At 33.3% G+C, this 23,166-nt stretch overlaps 2 protein-coding genes across 4 annotated transcripts in view; one reads left to right on the forward strand and one right to left on the reverse strand.

Moving 5' to 3' along the window:
• Positions 1 to 23,166, forward strand: part of IKKbeta (I-kappaB kinase beta) — a 63,689-nt gene that overhangs the window by 819 nt on the left and 39,704 nt on the right. The window contains exon 1 of one of the 3 annotated variants that reach the window (XM_067285580.1): positions 14,609 to 14,671. The exons of the other annotated variants lie outside the window; for them this stretch is intronic. The gene's annotated coding sequence lies outside the window, so the exon portion shown is untranslated. Of the gene's footprint in view, positions 1 to 14,608; positions 14,672 to 23,166 lie in introns of those variants that run through there. 3 annotated transcript variants of the gene reach the window in all.
• Positions 1,537 to 10,769, reverse strand: LOC136987862 (uncharacterized). The gene is made up of 2 exons (XM_067285612.1): positions 9,429 to 10,769; positions 1,537 to 1,644 (listed from the first exon to the last, which is right to left on the reverse strand). Exons 1-2 carry the CDS (start codon positions 10,767 to 10,769, stop codon positions 1,537 to 1,539), a joined length of 1,449 nt encoding a protein of 482 aa, XP_067141713.1.

The following is a 23,166-nucleotide window of genomic DNA, read 5'->3' on the forward strand; positions in this document are numbered from 1 at the left end:
TAGCACATGGCGGCCTGCCGGCGGCTCCCCTCCGGGAGGTCAGTTGAGAGCACGAACAGTCGGAACGGCCGCCACGTTCGCTGCCATAAGTAACATTAACTGAAAGGGCGATCACGCGATGATCGGAAGTCGTGTCGTTCTCTCCGCTCTCGTATCGCGTGTTTAACCGTACTGGAGATGACCGTAGTCCGACGTCATGGTTTCCAGACTTTACCGCAAGATGGCAGTACTAGCAAGTATGGTGCCGTCTTCATGAGAGCATTAAAAAGTATGGTAACTTTTTTATTTTTCGTCTCCGGTCCAAAAATAGGGAACCGTTGAACTCGTCTCGGTCCCGAGTTCAAATATATAATCAAAGTCCTGAAATTCCATAGGGGGTAATCTATAGTACACCCACGTTTTCTTCCACTTTCGATTTGATCTATGGCCTGAAGATGTTCGATTGAAAGTGGACGAAAACGTTTGCTTGTCTCGTAAGCGAAATTTTGCCGGTTTCTAGGTTATGGAGTGGGTTGGTTTTTTATGTATTAACCGGCATTTGGCTGTCGTATATCACAGAAGATTGTAATGAAATACTTTTTGTACTTATGAATATAAACACATGCACACACATGAATACACACAGTATTTAGAAGCTTGTAACTTTTATTTATAATATTTATATATATTTGATTGTGTTGATAAAGTTTGACTGTAATTACTGTTGAGTCTTTCTGTCACTCTTTAAATGAAACTGCTTTTTACAAACAATAAAGTTTGGATTAAAATTTACGTTAAAAGTATTCGGTAAGAGAAAAACTTTGTTGTCACGTTTATTTACTTTTTTTTTTCACATTACGTGAAACATAGTTGTGTGTTGTAAACCTTTATCTGCAAGCTAAACCTCACTTAAATGTGTAAAATTTCTTTAAACGTTCCTATGGTGACAGTATAATTTAAAATGCAATTTAAACAGATTTACATATTAAGATGGGGAAGTTTCCAGATAAAGATGACATGTGATGTCCCTTGAAGAATCATAAAACTCCAGCTGCTTATTTATTTCAAATCTTTGCAACCATCTTTCAAGTCTTCCTCAGAAAAAAAATGTTTTTGTTATAAGTTTAATGAAATAATTTTTTAAAAGGAATAAATCAAGTGAGCAGTATAGTTCCTCAAATATGTTTTTTAACTTCAAAAGTTTTTAAAATATTTTAATAACTATAAATAGTGTAATAAAAGCTGATTTATGATGATTGAAATTTACAATTATAATTAAATAAATTAAGGTAAATGTTTGCCTAGGTAGCCCCAGCAATGGTTGTTTCACTACTTTTTTTAGTGAAATAAATGTTTTGTTTTGTATTTTTTACATAAATCACATAATTGTTCACACTTCATGTGACATTTGTTTCCGAAGATCAGTTTTTTAACACATATCAGTCTACTCACTATCCTTCATGCTTTGCATGTAGGCATGCACTCGGTGCTTGCTATCACTTGCACCTTAGCGTCTGGATGGGATCGAGCCCCTACCTCCCCTAAAACTATATAACATCAAATACTCCACGAACAGTCAAGTGGGCTACTCGAAGCTGGCACAGTCACTTGGGCTAAATTGTTAAACATGATATCACCATTGGGGCTACCTTGATGAACATCTACCTAAATTAAATTTAAACATAGTAAACTTTTAATTTAATGGACTAATCCCAATTAGTCCATTAAATTAAAAGTTTAAGGTTGGGGTAAGGTATGTCTGCTATTATTGAAAATTTCCTCAAATTGAATGGATTTTCATCAATAGCAGACATATTAATAACAAATTTATAATGTATAAGATGTAGCCTATTAAAATATTGCTATAATGTGTAAATACAAATAAAATATAATTATAATGTACTGTACATTGAATAATTTATATTTGTTAACCCAACCTCTTAACGTTCCCTATTGGTGAATAAAGTCTTTTCTGTAACTGCACTAGCATTAATAATAAAAACAACCATGCAATAAATATTTATTATCCTAACATTTTCGGTCTTCTTAATCAGTTTTCTTCAGGAGATTGTTCTTTTTAAATTTAAAATTCAAATAAGTTGCCAGTTCTTCTATAACGATTTACAATCATCTGTTTCAGAATAAGACAAATTTTAAAATGCGTGTGACAGATTTTTATATATTGAGTGGAGCATCGTGAGAAGTGACAAAAAACAAAATGTATACATTATGAAATAAACCAGGTAGAAAAAACTTAAACTAAACTTTAAAAACTTTATTCCAGTACTTATTGGCAACATGTGCATTTTTAAAATTTGTCTTATTCCAAAAACAATGTTATAAACCGTTATAGAATAACTGGCAGCTTTGTTCTTTATAAATTGTAAAATTCAAATATTTCCTAAAGAAGGTTGATTAAGAGGATGAAAACACTAGAACGATAAATATTTACTATAGGTATCCCTTGATTAATGCAGTTAATTAATCCTTCGATGCTACTGTTTATATCAAAATCATGTTAGTCAAATACGATATCTATGTTAAGTAAAGACAGCCGGTAAAGCTGCATTAATTAAAATTTCTGCCGCATATATAAAGGGATTGCCACGATTAATTTTGCATGTTAATCAAATTCCTTGTTAAGCAAGGGATACCTGTACATGTAGTAAATAGTTATGTTTTTGTGGTGAATAAAGAAAATATTCTGTAGTTATTTTCTGTAATGCGGAAAGTTTTGTGTTCGTTAAATATGAAATCCATTAAATTGAGGGCTAACTGTATAGTAATTATTATTAAGAAAAATTTGAAAAGTACTAGTTTACAATAATAAAATCAAATTTAAGTAGAGCAATTTCATATTTACATGCATTCATATACATGTTGAATTCAATTGAAAAATTTTTAAAGACGTTCACAATCTTTCATAATCAATTTGACTTGTGTTGTACAGTAAGACCCCGCTTAATGCGGAAAAATGTTCCTAGACGACAGTGTTAAATGAAACGGCATTAAACGAGGTCATTTTAACATAGAGTGAATAGAGAAAGGGGAACATGTGACCAAAAATAAACAAAGTTTACTTTACTTTTAAGTTATTTTTATATTAATTTGTATAATAATATATGTTAAATGCACACACAAATGTAAAGTTCGTATTTTATGATGAAAGTCCTGGCTCTTCTGAAATTCTTGTTTTTTCGCGATGAAGTTAGCTAGTGTCATTTGTTGCATTTTTTTCTTTCTTTAAGCAAATGTCTATAGCAAGAGATCAAATTCAAAACACCTTGTCGTGATTTTGCACTTCTTTCAAAATCTGGATTGTTTGCTACAATTTGATCAACGATTTTGGTTATCGTTACCAAACTTTTACTAAGAAAATCTGTAGAGAAATTCTTTGGGTTCTTCATTTTCAGAATCACTATTTTCTAGTTTTACATGAATTCCTTGTTCTGCCAGTTCTTGAAGGTTATCGTTGGTAAGGCTCTCATCAGAAACCTTCAGTAACTCCTCAATATCCTGCTCGTCTACATCTAGTCATTAGGTTGACAATTTGGTCAACCTAACAATACAGCAATAGGCTCTTCTCATTGAGAATTTTTGGATACCTTCAGCCATAATTTCTTCCACACTTTGTTCATGCATTTATCACTTAATTCTTTCCAAGTGAAGTCAATATTGCCTATGGCATCCTCAATGTTATATTTATTCCAAAATTGCACCAAACAAACATAGATTTTAGGAAAGTACAGCGCTACAACAAATTGCCATCGTCTGCTGATTGGTTTGTGTTTGGGAATAATCATATTATATACAAATCAATGAAATGCTACGATAATTTGAATCAGAGTAAATTTTCAGCTTTTTTTAGGCTTTATCAGACCATATTATATCAAATCAGCATTAAGTAGGGTCTTACTGTACATTGAAAATTTAAGTTAAACATTAATAATTTAAAATAAATTTATATAATTTCTTAACACATTAAATTTTCATCAAATGGTGATTAATTTTATAAATCTCTCTAATATGCATGTAGTATATTAAGATAATAAAATTAATATTTCTTTTAAAATATTATTTTATTGATAGATTCTTGAACAATGCTTCAGTTAGTCAATTTTTTTAATGCCAAAGTTCGTTGCAACAACTTTTATAATTACCTAATACATTCTTATTCTGCAAATAATGTCTATCGAGAAATTAAAATTTTTAAAGAGGTTTTATTTGTTACGGTAATTTTAATGTCTGATTACTTCCAAATTTGTAATCATTATGTCAGTTTGTAAATATTTTTCATATAAATACTATCATAAAATCTACATTGTTAATTATAGAAAATTCACAAGAAAATTAAAAAAACACTACATAAATAAGGTGTCCTCATATTTAAAAAAAAAATACATGCTTGAAGAATGCTAAAATGTCCGTAAACAAACATCATAAAACCTGTTAAATTTGTAATGCCAAACAACCACCAGATTACATCAGGCTACTTTTCCACATACTATAGGGAGGCATTAGATGCAATCTGTTATTAAATTTAACAATTATAATCAAATTAATATTTATTAAATAGTTTAGAATAGTCGGGAAGAAAAGAATCTGGCCAGAGTGGGACTTGAACCCACAACTCCCACTTGCCGTGCGGACGCGTTGCCACTTACACTATCTGAGCCTCCAGCCAAGCTCCTCTTCCAGACATATTTATATAAATATGATATAAGCATCCTCGGTTACATACGGTGCTAACTGGGGATACCTTTAGCATCCTCATCCTATAAACTTTATTAGGTTTCGTGATGTTTGTTTCTATGCATACACACCATGCTGGAGTTGAATGATGGCCGGCCGAGTGCCATAAGTAGGAGAGGGGTAGCTCGAAAAAGTTTGGAAATCACGGAATAGAGAGACTAACCATTTATAATTTATTTTTTCATCTATGAAAATATTGTAAATAATTTTATTATATTCCGTTTCAGAGAAACATACTTTTCGTTCCCAAAATATAGATTGACTATAAAATAATTATAAATTTTTATTTTAGAGAAAATAATTTAATTCTCAGAAATTTTTAGATTTACTTAAATTTTTTTTTTTTTTTTATTACATTAAATCGTAAATTGAGAGATAAGAAACATATTGCAAGTGGAGGATGAAACTGGTCTGCCTTGTATATTATCATATTGTAAAATATATTATCCATTAAAAAGTTTTGTTAGTGCTATATAAGTAATATGAATATTTAAATATTTTTTATTCAGTTCAATAACATATTGTTTTATACAAAATATTTAAATTTTTATGACCTACATGATTAGATAAATTATTATACAAAACAGAAGGGAGATAAAATGGAACAAAAGTTTCGATTTTGAAATTAGATATTTAAAAAAATAAAATTTTTCAACAATTTAGTCAAATATCAAGAATAAGAGGAGACAATATGCAATTCTATATCAACACTTTATTATTGTGACAGAATAATATATTTGATGTTATTTTAGTTAAAAAGACGTGCCAATATTGCGTATAGTATATTAAAATAGTTAACTTTACTATTAAAACGTAGCTGACTATAGAGAAGTTTCTAACAGTAATATAGAGGTTCAAAAGGTATCGATTGCAGCTGGAATTGTGTTGTAAGCTACAATGAGTTAACCAATTATCACTTCTTTCATTTGTTTTAACACTTGAAATTTTATATCTAGTGTTGATATTAAGAATTGTTGTTGATAACTACGTGTATTTCTATGAATTAAAATTTTTTCTACTACTATAAAATATTGGTCTGTTTGGAAAGTTCATAGTGAATTTTAAGAGAAATAAAAGAAACTGTTTTAAAACTAAAAATATACTTTTATTCCATTACATATGTGCCATTGTTTTTAATGATGCGTTGCCATCTATGGGGAGCTTCATGATACCCTCTTCGTAGAACTTTCCGGTTTTTCTCGCGAAAAACTGATTCACGTGGTTTTTGCAAGCTTCTAAAGTATGAAAGTTTTTATCATGAAGGGAATTTTGCAGAGAATGGAACAAATGATAGTCTGATGGGGGCAAGGTCGGGTGAGTGGTGGGGTAAAACATCCCAGCCTAGTTCCAATAATTTTCGGCGTGTTTGTAAAAATGTGTTTGGTCTGGCATTATCTTGGTGAAACACGATGCCTTTTCTATTGGCTAGTTCTGGACGTTTTTCTTTAATTGCCATGTTCAGTTTATCCAATTGGGAATAATACTTATCAGAATCAATTGTTTGATTCTGTAGAAGCAGTTCGTAGTACAGGATTCCTTTCCAATCCCACCAGACTGTGAGGATGACCTCCTTTGGATGAAGATTGGCCTTTGGAGTTTTTAATGGTGGTTCATTTTTTAAGAAAAATGATTGTTGATCGTTTTCAGCTGATGTTGTTATAAACAATCCACTTTTCATCACTTGTCACTAAATGTTTCAGAAAAGAGTCATTTTCATTTTGTCTTTCAAGAGAATCACAAATGGAGATACGATCCAGTAACTTTTTTTCCATTAAGTCATGAGGTATCGTAACAATTCACGTATCCGAGCTTCTTTAGATGTTGAAATACAATACTGTTTGATGACTTCACTATGTCTGCAATCTCTCGAGTTGTGTAATGAGGGTTTTCATCCAATAATGCCTTGATCTGGTCCTCTTCATAATGGGAGGTCTTCCTGAGTAAGAAGCATCTTCAAGGCTGAAATTACCCACTTTAAATTTTGCCAACCACTTTCAAACAGTTGATTCTGCTACAGCACTCCCACCATAAACATCACATATTTTTTTTTTTTGCTGTTTGTACAGCATTTTTGCCTTTACGATAAAAAAAAAAACAAGTGTCGATAATGCATGTTGTTTGCATCCATTTTTGCAATGAGACAAATTAAAAGATATTTGAATAATCTTAATGGTTTTTTTTTTGTAACGGACACGTCTCAAGGTTATTTATCATAATATTCATTGGTTTGTACAATTCTAATCATTTTCGCATCAGTCAGTGTCTCAACTGTTGGCTATCAAAAATCGCTAGGAACTTTCCGAACAACCCAATATAAATTGGTATCTTTTTAAAAAATGCTATATTGTTATACTGTATTAAAATAATACTAACTCATAAGGTTTTTACTCACTTGAGAGAAATTTTCCATCATTTAAAATATATAAGTTTGTATTATTATCTTTATTATATGTATTTTGATATTTTGTAACATACTATTATTTCATAGAGTTACATCATTTCAGTGCAAACATTCATTTAAAAAGTTTAATTTTTATCATTATTTTAATAATTTATTATTGTTGTTTATTAATATTACATCTGCCATTTCATTTCTAAACACACGACTATTGTATAATAATGTTGTTTTTATCATTATGCAGTGTCAGCATGTGATATAAGCATTAACTTTTATTGAAATTGATTCTCTCCAAAGTTTATTGTTATTTTATATGTGATGGAAGGGTCAGCACTGGATCGGCAATGCCTACGTCAGGACTGAGATCGTCTTGCTCAATATGAGGATTTTATTGTTTTGTAAATGGTCGGATTTGGGGTGGAGGATATCCAGGAGACAGCGTATCTGGAGGAATGCACACAACTACAGATTTAACATAAACAAATACCCATTTATTTATGTAAACTATTTACACTTATATACATAGGATAACACATAGTATTTCCATTATAACACTACTAGTAGCCCGGGACGCCCCCTAGTGGGCGTTTTAGCAGTATTACAAATTTCTATGAGGCATGTTTAATGCACTTAATATATGAAAGTTGTGCGCGCTTAATTTTTAAAAGTTTGATGCACTTAATCTATATATATAACCCATTCAACAGGTGTCCGTCCATCCGTTCGTGCCATGAAAGGTTTCTATTATTATATTAAAATATTAGCTTAACTATTTCACTTATCGTTTTATCGTAGCGGTTCAAATCTATCCGGTTTTTCGTTATTCGCCCCCTAGTGAACATTACAGGCATTCCGTGACAGTAATAAATTCCTATTACAAATATACTGAATTATTTATATTGTTATATTGATCAAATAATAATGTAGTGGCCAAATGAATAATAATAATTTATATTGTTAATTTAAATAATAATTAAAATTGTTAATTTAATTTGAATGTTTGAAATATGACACACGATAGGGGCACCTCTAGTGTCGGTTATCAAATGGTTACGGGACGGACGGACGGAAGGAAGGACGGACACCTGTTGAATGGGTTATATATATAGATATGCAGGGTTCCTACACACCTGGAAAGTCAGGGATTTCCATTAGTGTTCGGAAAAAGTCGTGGAAAGTTAGGAAATTTGTCTCCTTAGCTGCTTTGTTGATTTTGTTTGCTGAATATGGCTGACCAAGCATAGCCATCTGCAGGTGGTAAGAAGTAATGCTGCAATCTTTAATGAGAAAATATACCAGAATCCATTTTGAAATGGCTTTTTTCACTGTTCTGAAGCCAAGTTTATTTAATTAAATTGCTTATTTTTTCATTACCTTTAAGTTGTGGATTCTATCAAGCATTTTTCTACAGGATGTATGTATTGTATTTTTTTTAATGTGGCAGTCTTTGAAACATAGGCTCATCAATAATATTATAAAGCACTCAGCAAATCATTATAGATATACGTACTTAACACCTTACTCTTGCCGAGAAAAAATATATTTATTTGCAACAAACAAACAAACGTTTTCAGCCTGCTTCACAGGCCATCTTCAGGCTTGGAATACATTTGAAATTAAAATTCCATCCATGGAATACAAAAATTCAAATTCAAAATTAAATAAGGTACAATCAAAATAAAATATTGAATAACTAACATAAAGCAAAAAATAACAAAAAATATATAAAAATGTAACAAATGAATACGTAAGCATTAATAAATGCAAATTTCTAAGACATACAATAAAACCATTATATTGATTGGTTAGAGCCCTTATTAAACTTCTTAACCATAAACTTCCATGCAGAGGGAAGACTTTCTGCGTCCCTCGCATTAAGACAGCCTTCTTGTAATCTACTTCTAAAAATCTGCAACTTTTCCGCTGTCAAGGCTAATGATGGAGACGATAAAGGATTTATGATGGCCGCCTCATTCCATTTGACCGTAGCTCCTGGCGCTTGCGCCATTTGGGACAAAACTGTTGCATTAGACCCCTTTCTGATATTATAACTATGCTCCTTGATTCTAATTCCTAAACTTCTAGTGGTTACTCCGATGTAATCTTTTTTAACGCCCAATTGCATGTTTTCATACGGAATTTTATAAACTCCTGCTTTCTCTTCTGCCTTTATAACATCTTTATCATTCCTGAGGATTTTGTATAAATTAGGGGCCCTTTTTATAAGCATCTTCGAACTTTTTCTGTGTGCTATTTCTTTCATGACTGTATTCATACTTTCATTATATGTAAACTTTACAAATTTATTGGGAGCATTCCTAAAACATCCTTTCTTGATGTTGTGTTCATATTTCTTAATTATTCCTAGAATTGTACTTTTTTGGTAACCTAGGGTCCTGGCTACATTTATTATTCTATTTATTTCTTTCGTCCTGTCTTGTACTCTTTCGCAATACAAAAAGGCTCTTCTTATTAAAGCCCTGAAAGCTGCAATTTTATATTTATACGGATCCTTGGATTGGGAGGGAATATACAATGGGCTGTGGGATGGTTTAATAAAAACACTAGTGGACAAGTGGCCTTTTTTGAATGTGATATCGATGTCGAGAAAATGCAGATTCAAGGAACTTTTCTGCTCCAATCTTAAAGTAAGGCCATCATTGTTATCATTGATCTTATCTAAAAAATCCTTAATTCTGCTGTTACTTCTCCATAATATAAGTAGGTCATCAACGTATCTGCTGAAATACACGATATCATCCTTAAAACCATGAAAAATTCTTCTTTCCAGCCTCCTAACTACCAATTCGCATAGGATCCCTGAGAGTGGACTTCCCATAGGGACCCCTCTTCTCTGTCTGTAGACCTGTCCATTAAACACGAAACAAGACTCCCGGCAGACCAAACTAGTTAAACTCTCTACCTCTTCCGTATAACTAAGCAATTCCGAGTTATTGCTGTATAAGAAATCCAATAGTGCCTCCTCGCATGATTCTATCCTTACTGACGGATACATGCTCTCATAGTCGAAAACCGTTGCAACCTCATCCTCCATTAATGCTATACTTTGCAGATCCTTAACCACCTTCATAGGATCACGGGCAACAAGAGTATCCGTGTCTAGTTGCAAGGATAAGTATTCATGCAATTTCTTTTCTAACACAAACGTGGGACCCCTGCACTTCTCTACAACAGGTCTTATTTCTTTACCGGTTTTATGCACCTTCGCGAAAGCAAATAATCTAGGTGTTCCTGGCCTAGGGTTCCTGCATTTCTTGAGAAAAGGCAAAACTTTGGAAAGCTTAGAGACCTCCAGTTTCCTGACCCTTCTATCCAAGCTTCCAATAAGATTGCTGTTGATCTTTTCACACTCCGTCTTTTCGATGTAATCCATTAGTGCTTCGTTATATGTACTCCTTTTCATGATGACTAGTTGTTTACTTTTGTCAGCCCTAGTCAAGACCAAATCATTATGTTTTAACCAATTCTTCGTGAGCCGGATGTCACTACTCCTAAAATCCTGCTTACGGCCCCTCTGCCTGTTGTTGAGGACTGCTTTCCATCTGAAGTACTCTTTTTCTAAATCGTCTAGCCCAACAATGCCTCTTTCAATTTCCTGTACTGAGGTTTCCCAATCCATAGCCTCCACAGGCACAAAATTTGGGCCTTTTATTAGAAGCTTCTTAATTCTTCCTGGTACCTCAATTTGGTCCCACGCGCGGAAAGCAATAAGATTTTTCTTTGTACTTCTAACCTTTTGTTTAGGTATAATCCAAATTGATGTACCAGGAAGAATTAAGAAGCTTCTAATAAAAAGCCCAAATTTTGTGCCTGTGGAGGCTATGGATTGGGAAACCTCAGTACAGGAAATTGAAAGAGGCATTGTTGGGCTAGACGATTTAGAAAAAGAGTACTTCAGATGGAAAGCAGTCCTCAACAACAGGCAGAGGGGCCGTAAGCAGGATTTTAGGAGTAGTGACATCCGGCTCACGAAGAATTGGTTAAAACATAATGATTTGGTCTTGACTAGGGCTGACAAAAGTAAACAACTAGTCATCATGAAAAGGAGTACATATAACGAAGCACTAATGGATTACATCGAAAAGACGGAGTGTGAAAAGATCAACAGCAATCTTATTGGAAGCTTGGATAGAAGGGTCAGGAAACTGGAGGTCTCTAAGCTTTCCAAAGTTTTGCCTTTTCTCAAGAAATGCAGGAACCCTAGGCCAGGAACACCTAGATTATTTGCTTTCGCGAAGGTGCATAAAACCGGTAAAGAAATAAGACCTGTTGTAGAGAAGTGCAGGGGTCCCACGTTTGTGTTAGAAAAGAAATTGCATGAATACTTATCCTTGCAACTAGACACGGATACTCTTGTTGCCCGTGATCCTATGAAGGTGGTTAAGGATCTGCAAAGTATAGCATTAATGGAGGATGAGGTTGCAACGGTTTTCGACTATGAGAGCATGTATCCGTCAGTAAGGATAGAATCATGCGAGGAGGCACTATTGGATTTCTTATACAGCAATAACTCGGAATTGCTTAGTTATACGGAAGAGGTAGAGAGTTTAACTAGTTTGGTCTGCCGGGAGTCTTGTTTCGTGTTTAATGGACAGGTCTACAGACAGAGAAGAGGGGTCCCTATGGGAAGTCCACTCTCAGGGATCCTATGCGAATTGGTAGTTAGGAGGCTGGAAAGAAGAATTTTTCATGGTTTTAAGGATGATATCGTGTATTTCAGCAGATACGTTGATGACCTACTTATATTATGGAGAAGTAACAGCAGAATTAAGGATTTTTTAGATAAGATCAATGATAACAATGATGGCCTTACTTTAAGATTGGAGCAGAAAAGTTCCTTGAATCTGCATTTTCTCGACATCGATATCACATTCAAAAAAGGCCACTTGTCCACTAGTGTTTTTATTAAACCATCCCACAGCCCATTGTATATTCCCTCCCAATCCAAGGATCCGTATAAATATAAAATTGCAGCTTTCAGGGCTTTAATAAGAAGAGCCTTTTTGTATTGCGAAAGAGTACAAGACAGGACGAAAGAAATAAATAGAATAATAAATGTAGCCAGGACCCTAGGTTACCAAAAAAGTACAATTCTAGGAATAATTAAGAAATATGAACACAACATCAAGAAAGGATGTTTTAGGAATGCTCCCAATAAATTTGTAAAGTTTACATATAATGAAAGTATGAATACAGTCATGAAAGAAATAGCACACAGAAAAAGTTCGAAGATGCTTATAAAAAGGGCCCCTAATTTATACAAAATCCTCAGGAATGATAAAGATGTTATAAAGGCAGAAGAGAAAGCAGGAGTTTATAAAATTCCGTATGAAAACATGCAATTGGGCGTTAAAAAAGATTACATTGGAGTAACCACTAGAAGTTTAGGAATTAGAATCAAGGAGCATAGTTATAATATCAGAAAGGGGTCTAATGCAACAGTTTTGTCCCAAATGGCGCAAGCGCCAGGAGCTACGGTCAAATGGAATGAGGCGGCCATCATAAATCCTTTATCGTCTCCATCATTAGCCTTGACAGCGGAAAAGTTGCAGATTTTTAGAAGTAGATTACAAGAAGGCTGTCTTAATGCGAGGGACGCAGAAAGTCTTCCCTCTGCATGGAAGTTTATGGTTAAGAAGTTTAATAAGGGCTCTAACCAATCAATATAATGGTTTTATTGTATGTCTTAGAAATTTGCATTTATTAATGCTTACGTATTCATTTGTTACATTTTTATATATTTTTTGTTATTTTTTGCTTTATGTTAGTTATTCAATATTTTATTTTGATTGTACCTTATTTAATTTTGAATTTGAATTTTTGTATTCCATGGATGGAATTTTAATTTCAAATGTATTCCAAGCCTGAAGATGGCCTGTGAAGCAGGCTGAAAACGTTTGTTTGTTTGTTGCAAATAAATATATTTTTTTTCTCGGCAAGAGTAAGGTGTTAAGTACGTATATCCATAGGCTCATCAACTGTGCAAAAAGAGGGATAGATGTACTCAATGTTCACAGTAAATAAAATGCTGGTTTATTATGTTGATATTCCACACTGTAAGAAATGTGAGGGTCAGGGAATTTGGTCAAAGTTGGTCAGGGAAAATCAAGGAATTCAAAACAAGAATTTGAGTAGGAACCCTGTATATAGCGTAACAAAATTAATAAGGCTTTACATAGTGTAATATATTTAATGGATTTTTTTATATAGCATAAAAAGTACTTTGGGACCCTAGTTGTGTGAGAGAGAGTTTACATTTCTGCATGCAGCGATAAATACCTTGATAAACTTGATTGATGAGTGAAAATCGAGGTTGGACTATTGTAGATCACTTGATGAACAGTGAAGAAATTCAAGTTCATTTGGTTGGGCCAAGTAGGGTTTCTAGCTGGTATAGTTCAAACGCCCTGTACAAAACAGCTATGGTCCAGCAGAGGACGGGATTGGCAATGGGGAAGCACACTCGAATATTCTTTCTCAGAGGTGGATCAGTGAACCCTCTGTGTCGGCCGAAGTCTTCGTGTCATCATCAGACATTTCCTTTTATTTGGGTCTTCCCCTTTTTCTTCTCCTACCCATTTTTAGTAATGTTGATTTCTCTGTCCAATGGTGATTTTTTGTTGCTAGGTTCCCGGTGACACATTCAATATGTCATCTGGGAAAGGAAGTGACTCCAGTGAAAGATAGGATCATATCCTCTGACAATTAAATTATTTTTTCACTGGGAAAATTTTTACTACAATTTAACTTTCGAAAAATTTTATTTTTCACCCATAAATTTTTCGTCAAGTCTGGGCTCTCACATATATATTGCCTTGTGTTGTATTACTTATAGGGAGTTTGAATCTCCTATTTGAATTATTGAGCTGCAATTTGGAAAACTTGTAATTTATAAATTTCCACTGTTGTCTGTCTTTTCTTAATCTCAAGAACAGTGTTAGATAAATGAAATTTAAGACTAGATATGGAAAGCTTAGGGGCAGGTGGTTCCGATTAACTATATAAGAACTTCCAATGCAAACCGGAAGTCACGTTATTCCAATTCAAAAATTTCTCCTGAAAGGAGCTAGATAGATGACCAACACGACTCCATTGCTAACGGAAAAGTATGATTCACAGGAGCAAGACACTACAGTACTACTGTAATTTGAGGTGGAAAGCAATATATTCTGAATTAAATAAATTAAAAATATGATCATAAATTGCAGCTTGGCATTGTGACGATGTCACAATAATTTGGTTTGTTTTGATATCAATTTTCAACTGAGTTATTCAATCTGTTAAGTAAATAAAACTATAAACTGTTATTTTTCTTTTTTGATAATACCTCTGCAAATAAAGATAAAAATTTTAATGTCTAATAAAGATTTAAAAAATACAGGAAACATCTGTCAATCCAAACTAATTATTGTACAGAGTTGTATAGATAAGTGAAAAGTTCAGATTAGCGGAGTTACATATAAATAAAATGAAATCAAAAAGGGCTGCAAATATATGCCTGTGTACAAGTTCACCTTGCATGTAAGTCAACCTTAAGATTTTCAGTTCAAAATTCTAGTTAGACCTGTGTCTATCATACACATTACTTGGAAGTAATTATTTGGATAGGACACTGAAAATGTAGAAAACTGTGTTTATTACAATATAAATAACAAATGTAGGTTCTCTTTGGATTTAAGGTAGGCAAAAAAGTAGAATAGTTAATCACTTTGGAAACCTGAACGATCACTGTTGTAAATTGCTTCTTGACCAAAACTATATATGCTTTGCACTTGTTGACAAAATGATTTGTTGTTTTCTCATTCTTCTGCCATTTCTTTTGATAATTTTGAAGTCACATATTTCTTAAGATTAAATTTAAAAATTTTTATTCAAATCAAGGGCTTGAAAAGTCCTCTTTGTGCGCCTTTGCTTCTCAAAATTTACATAAATTTACAGGCATAAAATAATGTAATGAAACACAAAGTACTTTTTAAATATATATTGCTTATTAACTTATCACAGTATTTCCAGCAAAAACAGTTTAATAAAAATTAACGAAACTGTTTCTGCTATATCTAATATGGAAAATATGACTTAATTATTCATTAATTATTATTAATTATTATAAATATTTATAAGTTCCACCTCGTGTCATAGACAATTGCTTATTAACTTACTTTGAAAAAGTATATCGTGTAATATTTTAAAACTTAGCCTGATTTGTGCCATGCATTCTTTAGCTAGATTTTGCTGCTTCTGCTCGTTTTTCCCACCCTCATAATTCTTCCTTTGTTGTCAGCTATTGAAAATGATATTGAACAGTTGTGAAAGAAAGCTTCTTGTTCTTGCCTGAATAGTAATAATTAATGACCTTTAAGTTGTATTCAAAAGGGATATCTTATACATCCTCTTTTCAATGGGACCTGGTTGAAATTCTGATCCTTCAGATTCTTATGATGAATGGGAAGATGGGGAAAATGATGGGGCTTCTTCCTCTTTACTATCAGGTAATTATTTTTTTGAGTTGATCAGTGTCTTTTTCAACATTTTCATCATTAAATTAAATAAAATATCTACTAACGTGAGGTAGATAATAATAAGGGCTTATCACACCAGTGATAATAGGCACAAACACTCAGGAATCAATGTAGAACATTTAATAAAACAAAAAGGGGGTGTACAGTAAAAGTGCCTACATGAGTATGAATAATGAACATAAATAACCAAAATGGATTTTGGATTATTGGAAATAGTTCCTCTTCAGTTGGTATTAATTTAAAAGGGTTATTATACTTAAAACTATACAAGATAAACATACCACAGATAATGGTATGAGGAGTAAACATCAATAGAGACAGGTGTAAAACAGCTTCATAATGTTGCAAGTAGAGTTTCTCTAACGGGATCTCGGCTGTTTTTTTAACCTGGGAAATATCTCGGGAAATCCGCAAATTTCTTAAAAGTTCACTTTTTTCTTATTTTGTGTTAAGGTTGAAGAAATTTTGCAAATGAAAAGTATAATTAAGTTTTTCTTCATAAACCTGATTATTAAAGCCCAAAGAACTGCTGAATTATCGAGCTATAAACTTGATGCTGCTAATAAAGCAGCCAAGATAGACAAATCAAGAATACTAGACAGCAAAAGAAGTACTGCAATGCATCTTGAAAACGAACTCGAAATCTTCGAGGCTTCAGGTGAAAAGATGCGTAATATCTGTCTTCTCTCAAATGCATTAAAGATGATTCCACCAATCCCCTTGACTACTATGTGTGGGACACTGTCAAGGCAAAGGTAAATGCAAAGAATCACAATACCAACGTTTAAAATATAAAATTAAAATTTTAATATATTCATCATATATCATCACACCTGTAGGAATTCTGAATTAGAACAGTTGAATGGCAAATTCCTAACAAATCTGAAGAAAGCCTATAAAAGAGGACAAAAACATTAGTCAAAAAGAATAATTATGTTGTAAAAGTGTTGAAAGTTATAGTTTAATGAACTCATTTCCAGTTGAGATACATTGAATATCAATTGCTAAAGTGAACCAACGAAAATCAAGTGCCTTAAAAGCAACCTGACTGTCAGCAACAATATACAGGTTGTCAAATTGTATCTGGAAAGGTTACCATATAATGAAAAACAATTAAAAATAGATGCAAAATATCTTATGAAAAGTAGTACAAGAGCAGTACACAATATTCAGAATGAAATTATTCTATGTAGTTTGTGACAGCTTCTATGACCTTCTCCAGCCTTGATCTAAAATGACTGCAGGTGCACTTGACCTATTCCTTGTCCATGTGTCGTCGCCATCTCTGTGATGGAAGCGTTTAGAGCATCCTTTGTATTGTGGTTCTTTGCATTTACCTTTGCCTTGACTGTGCCCCACACATAGTAGTCAAGGGGATTGTATTTGGAGCTGGACGGGGATCATAAGTCAGGGAACCAGAGCCTGAGTTTTCAGTTTTCTGTCCTCCTTGTTCTCAGTCAGGACCTGGCTATTTCTGAGGATAAAAGAATGGTATTATAGGTCCTCGTGCACTTCAATATTGATTGTCGACCTCTCCACGACCGTTTTGCAAGGTTACGCATGCTCCACGCACCATCCTGATTGATCTTCTCCTTCAATTCGGCTATGAATTCTGCATTTCCCTTGTGATCAGAATGCTTACTGTGAGTTGCCCTGTCAGGAGTCACATTCTTTTTGTTGTCAGACACCCTGGACATGTCACAATTTGTGATGGTGATTTTCTGGTGTGGAAGCAATTCAAATTTAAAGAATTTTTAGTTGTATTCTCACAAAAAGTCTGAGCAGGTTCCAGTTGTTGACTGTTCAGTGCTTTCTTGTTGAGTGCCTTGATGCACATGTATACTTTTGTCAACAATCTTATTTCCAAGACGAAAAAATTCTGGATTTACCTTGATGACCCTATTAAAAGGACATCTACATAAAATAAAAAATGTCTTCTGTCAGCATGCCCTTCGGCCAAGACAAATAACAAAAAGAATAAGTTGGCACATTATACTTGAGCCAAAATCAAATCAAATTTATTGACATAGGAAAACCCTTCTCTGTCAGTAGATACAAATAATACAGTATAATACAATTTAAATTTATATATTTGACTCTCCCAACAAATTGAAAATATTTTAAACCAAATTTATATATTTATAAATTGAATATTTAGACAAAAACAAGTAACTTCAAAGAAATCTGTCGCCTGCACCGGAAGACATTAGGCCACGCTGCTTGTGCACGGCGGAGTTTTCTCAAGGTCACACAATAAGCATCAGAATTGATTGTTGTGCCTCTTGGCATAAAATCCACTAACAAAGTCCCTTTCCTGTCCCAAAAGACAGTTACCATGATCTTTCGTGCTGAAATTGAATAACAGATTGTATCTTACAGTCAGCGGGCGATTCAATTTTCTTAAACATTATAAACTTTTACAGCTCAGCACACAGACAGATGATACAGCTGAAAATGGCATCTAAACATGTGCAAAGCATGCTGAAAGCAGATGCTCATGCACACTGCTGCAATTGAGCGTTATTCTCATTCTCATTCACAAATGGACCTTATTTAAAAAATAGCCCTCGTATAAATACTCTTAAACAGTTTAATTTGTTTAGTTACCTTTGCTGGTAACTCTCGATGTTAAATGTATCTGCCATTTTTTCAACAAATTTCCCGTGAGTCAATGTGTGACATTCACTGAGTCGCGTGATGTTGTGAACGAGCACCGCAAGGTCTTTTACTTGGACTTAAAATGTCAAACGTGTACTTCTGCTTGCAGTACAAGTTTAATGTTTGTACTTGCGCCTCAACCTCTCTAATGACTACTTTTGGTCGAATTACTTCGACCCCCTTCCACAACAGTCCATTCTTCCTATTGGACCAGCGGTATGGTGGCATTCAAATAGGAAAATTACATAATATGAAGTTACCGGCCAGCACAAAATATGATTTAAGTGGTTTTCAAGGGTTTTGAGTTTAAATATTTGGTCTATTTTTTGTGAAATTTAATTGGTTTGCAGATTACTGTTTGGTATTCAGCTGTGAATGGTACAGTTTTTTAGAGTTAACATTGGAAAATATTATGATATCTGAAAAATTTAAGATATATTTTTAATTCCTGTCTACTCAACCATTGAATTTGTGCCATTTTGTACCATCATCGGAGTATTACGATGAACTGGTAGACTGAAATAACCATACTCTTTATACGGTTTTTGTTTTAATATTTGTGTTATATTATAGAATTTGATTTATGTAACAAAAAAGGTTATTGTGACCAGAGGGTCAGGCACCTCTTTAGCGCCTTGTCAGGACTGACACCACTGTGTCTTCCAGGACAGATACAGAAACCTTGATGGCCACAAATTCGGAATTCACGCGGAATTCGGATTCAGGATGAAGGAGGGTTGAGAGACAGATCAGAAGTGAGTCACTCGGGTACAAGGTTAACAACTAAGATAACCAATTTAATTTAACAAAAAGTAATATATAGCTCTATGCTATCGAATAACGATCGAGAGAGAAAGTTTACAAAAAACCGCGAGTTGATATATATATCTTGGATGCACTAAATTGTGCGGACTTCTGGATCGCTGATTTGTTGTTTGGTTAGTCAGATGAGGGCGGCGTTAAATTTCCGTTTTTCTTTATGGCGGTTGGATATAATAACGAATAACTGGAGAACTGGATATAATAATCCAGGAAGTTCGAAGGTGTCAAAACACAGAGTATAATCCTTGATGATGATAACTCTCCTCCTTTTTTGATGGGCACTTATTTCGATGAACTCTCGATGACCCCTTGTCCTTGAGTCACTGCTTTTTATACTCCAATTCACGTTATTTTTTCATCGATCGTGGATTTTAGTGATTAGTTCCCAGTGACGCATTCGATGAGTTCCCTGGGAAAGGAAACAACTCCGGGGAGAGAGATGCGATCATCTGCCGGTAATAAAGTTGGAAAAACTTTCAAAAGATGAAAAATGAATTTTCTCTCCAAATTTCGTCAAGACCAGCCTCTCATATTATCTTACGTAAGGGTTTATCACATCAAGTGACTAATCTAACACATTTAAAAAATTTTCTTTCTCTACTGTACACAACTTAAAAAATTTTTTAAATGTGATAGATTGGGCACTTGGTTTGATAAACCCTTACATAAGATAACCTTTGTAATTATAAATCAAGTACTAAAATATTATATAATAGAAAGGTTAGAGATATGAAATAATCTAATCTTAATCTTTGTTGTTATCTTTTGCCCAGGAAACACCAGGCACATCTGCTAGTTATATTAATAATTAGAGACATTCAAGCTTAGAGGTTCTAATGTGTAGTATAGCTGTTCAAGATATAGAGGTGACCAACTTATGTACAGTACACAGGTAATAATTAGCATCCATCAAAAAATGTCCAAAGTTGAAAGATGTCCAAATTACAGAGGTGTCCAACTAGGTCTCCACTATATTTGCAATTGCAATTTCTTTTCCCTCTATCATTTTTTACTTAACAAAATATTTTTATAAATAATTATTGTAATTATTGGCAAGTATTAAGTATAGTTTCTGATGACATAATATGGATAATAACTGTCTAGGTAGATACTAAGTCACTCACAACCTTCTAGAGAGCAGCAAAACAACTTTAATAACCAATATTTTTGGTCATATTTAATGACTATCCTCAGGTTTACAAACTTTCAATTGAACAATTTAGAAATGCAAGTAAAATAAAACATAAATTTTTAAGAACATTAAAGAATTTTTAAATTGAAACAGAAATAAATATTATACTCAAGGGCAGAAGAAACAAAGATGTAAATAAAACTAATTATATACAAAATAGACAACCCTAATGATGGCAATGCTTGTTAATAAATATCCTTTCAGGTCATAGTGTTGATCCCAAACAAAGCTTTCAGTGCTGAAGATAATGTATTGTGATCCGTATAATTAATGGAATGGCCTTCGTATGCCGATTATAAATTTTTAGGGCTTTAGCATACCAAATGTGATGCTTGTTTCTGACCGTCTTGGTGATCGTGGCCCATTTATAAAACCGTTAGAAGCATTTATAACTGTTAGAAACAATACATTTAACTTGTAAAAATTTTTAAACAATTACAAAGTATTAATAATTTTAAATTCTTTCTTTTGCCCTTTCCACACATCCATAGACAGATAAGTAATTGACCTTTGACTCTACTGATAAGTAGGCCAAAGTATAAGGCAGCTGTAAATAAATTCTTCTTTTTTGGTAGAAAATTTTATGACAATAGCTGCAAAAACTGAATAGCATCTTAGCTAAGCCTATAGACATTAACTCTACAGAGAACAGTGTCATCATCATAAGTAAATTCTGTGTGTTTGGACATCAAAAAGCTTGTTAATTAGTATCCACAGTAATATATCCACAAAATAAGTTGTTCATGGCATAAACTTCAATTTTTTTTTTCTATTAATGAATGCACTACGTGAGATCCCAGGCTTCAGTTTGTAGAAACTTGACTGCTAACAGGGACTGAATGACTCATAGAATTTTTACAATTTATTCAAAATAAATTTGCTAAATTTATTTAATATTTAAAATTTAACGAGAGAGATTTCAAGAGATAAATCGACAAGAAAGTAGCCAAATAACACTTCCTTTTTGACAATGCTTTTTCCCGAGATAGTCAGTCACTCTCGTGAAGCAAGAGAAAGAAAATTGGCTGTTAAGAATCTATCCATCTGATATTACCAATTTTGGAAGTGTTCTGAGTCAAGGAACAGACCAAAAAGATATGAAAGGACCACCAAAAGATCATTTAGGTCATCCAGTTCAATTCGTCATCATTATCATGGTAGTCTAGTTAGAGAGAACCTCCAGTCCTGTTCTTTCTTCTAAGAGTGAGACTAAATGTCCTGTTGCCTTGTTCGTTCGGTATTCCCACAGTTTAGGATTAGTCCTTCGATCAAATCACTGCTGCATCGGACAATTAAAGAGAAACCCAAACTTTAATTTCATTTGTGGTAAGAGTTATTCTTCCTAGCATTAGAGAAAAACAGTCATCATTGAAGACATCATATGATCTTGAGGTATTTATCCACATTCAATCGAACGTAAACTCTCTCTCTCTCTCTCTCTCTCTTTCCAACATTAGAATTAATTGTTATGATAGTTGAGCATGGCAAGCATTAATGGGATAAAGAACTATAAATTATTGTCAACCGCTTCCTTCTGTAGTGCGCATGCCTAATAAGACGTCATTGGGTAAACATATTCGAATTTCAAATAATGTTCCTTTTTAATGACTTTCTAATGGAAATTCATCGCCACTTGAAGAAGAACCGTTTGTGGAATCTAATTTTTCAATTTTTGATGTTAAGTTCACACCGGTAACAGGCTTTGAGGTATGTAATTAAATTTAAACTTCTGTTTGGCATTCCATTTTGTATTCTACTCGAGGAAGGTCCTTAATAACTAGAACGTTTTTGATTTTTTTTTAAAGTTTTTGCTGAATTTTAAGGTTGTTTGGGTGTGTTTGTTACTCTACACAGCAGCTGTGAATCTGTTATAATAGCTACACTGACAAAGACATACTGCAAGTTGGTATCCCTGATTTCTCTGGAATTTTTACAGGACTTTCTTTTATTCCTTTGATAATTCAGATAATTTATTCCACGACAATGTGTCCAATTGACCTGAAAACCTGGAAATGTCAGAGAATTTATCAAATCAGGGAAAAGTCTTGAAAATCTGAAGGAATTTGATATTAAACCTGAAAAAGGAAAAAACAAATATTATTGCAGAGTGCATAAAATGGATCATATCATGGGAAAGGAAACAACAGAAGCGATTTGAATTGTGTCACTTGATGTGCACAATGATTTAAGCTTAAATCACACTAGCTGATTAATGTTAAATATAAAAATTACTAATATTGTCACTCCAATGTTTCAAGAAAGTACAAAATTTTAATTATACAGCTTTTGTTTTATGAAAAAAAATGTAGCTTTTTCAATCATAAATAGCTTATTTCTAAGTGTTGTTTTTTGGGATTCACTGAAAAGCAGTCGTCAACCCTAGCTAATAGTCAGTTTTCTTTGGAAATGAGGTTCTGTTTACAACACTGTTTTAAAGCTCCTACCAAGTAAATGGTACGTAGAATCCATCTACACTTCAGCAATGCTTGCAGGGTTTGGAACTGGTCACTATTTCAACTAAAAGTCACTTTTTTCATTTGTCATTATTATTGAAAAATATCACTAAAAGTCAATTTTGGAAAGATGTTACCATGTTTATTTTATTTTAATGTGCACTTTTTTCAACTGAATTTCTATTCCTTTATTTCTTTTAATAGCAATATGAAATTGCCACTTTTGGGTCACTAATTTCTTGACACTTGTCACTTTTTTTTAAACTATTTCCTTAATAAAAGTCTGTTCTGACCTGTGATTACAAATTAAAACATTCTGCGAGTTCCATTACTGATGTGGATCTCAGTAAAGCAGAAAATCTCTACACAGTA

Source organism: Centruroides vittatus, unplaced genomic scaffold, assembly GCF_030686945.1.
Source record: "Centruroides vittatus isolate TY-2023 unplaced genomic scaffold, ASM3068694v2 scaffold_2802, whole genome shotgun sequence".
Taxonomy (NCBI): Eukaryota; Metazoa; Arthropoda; class Arachnida; order Scorpiones; family Buthidae; genus Centruroides; species Centruroides vittatus.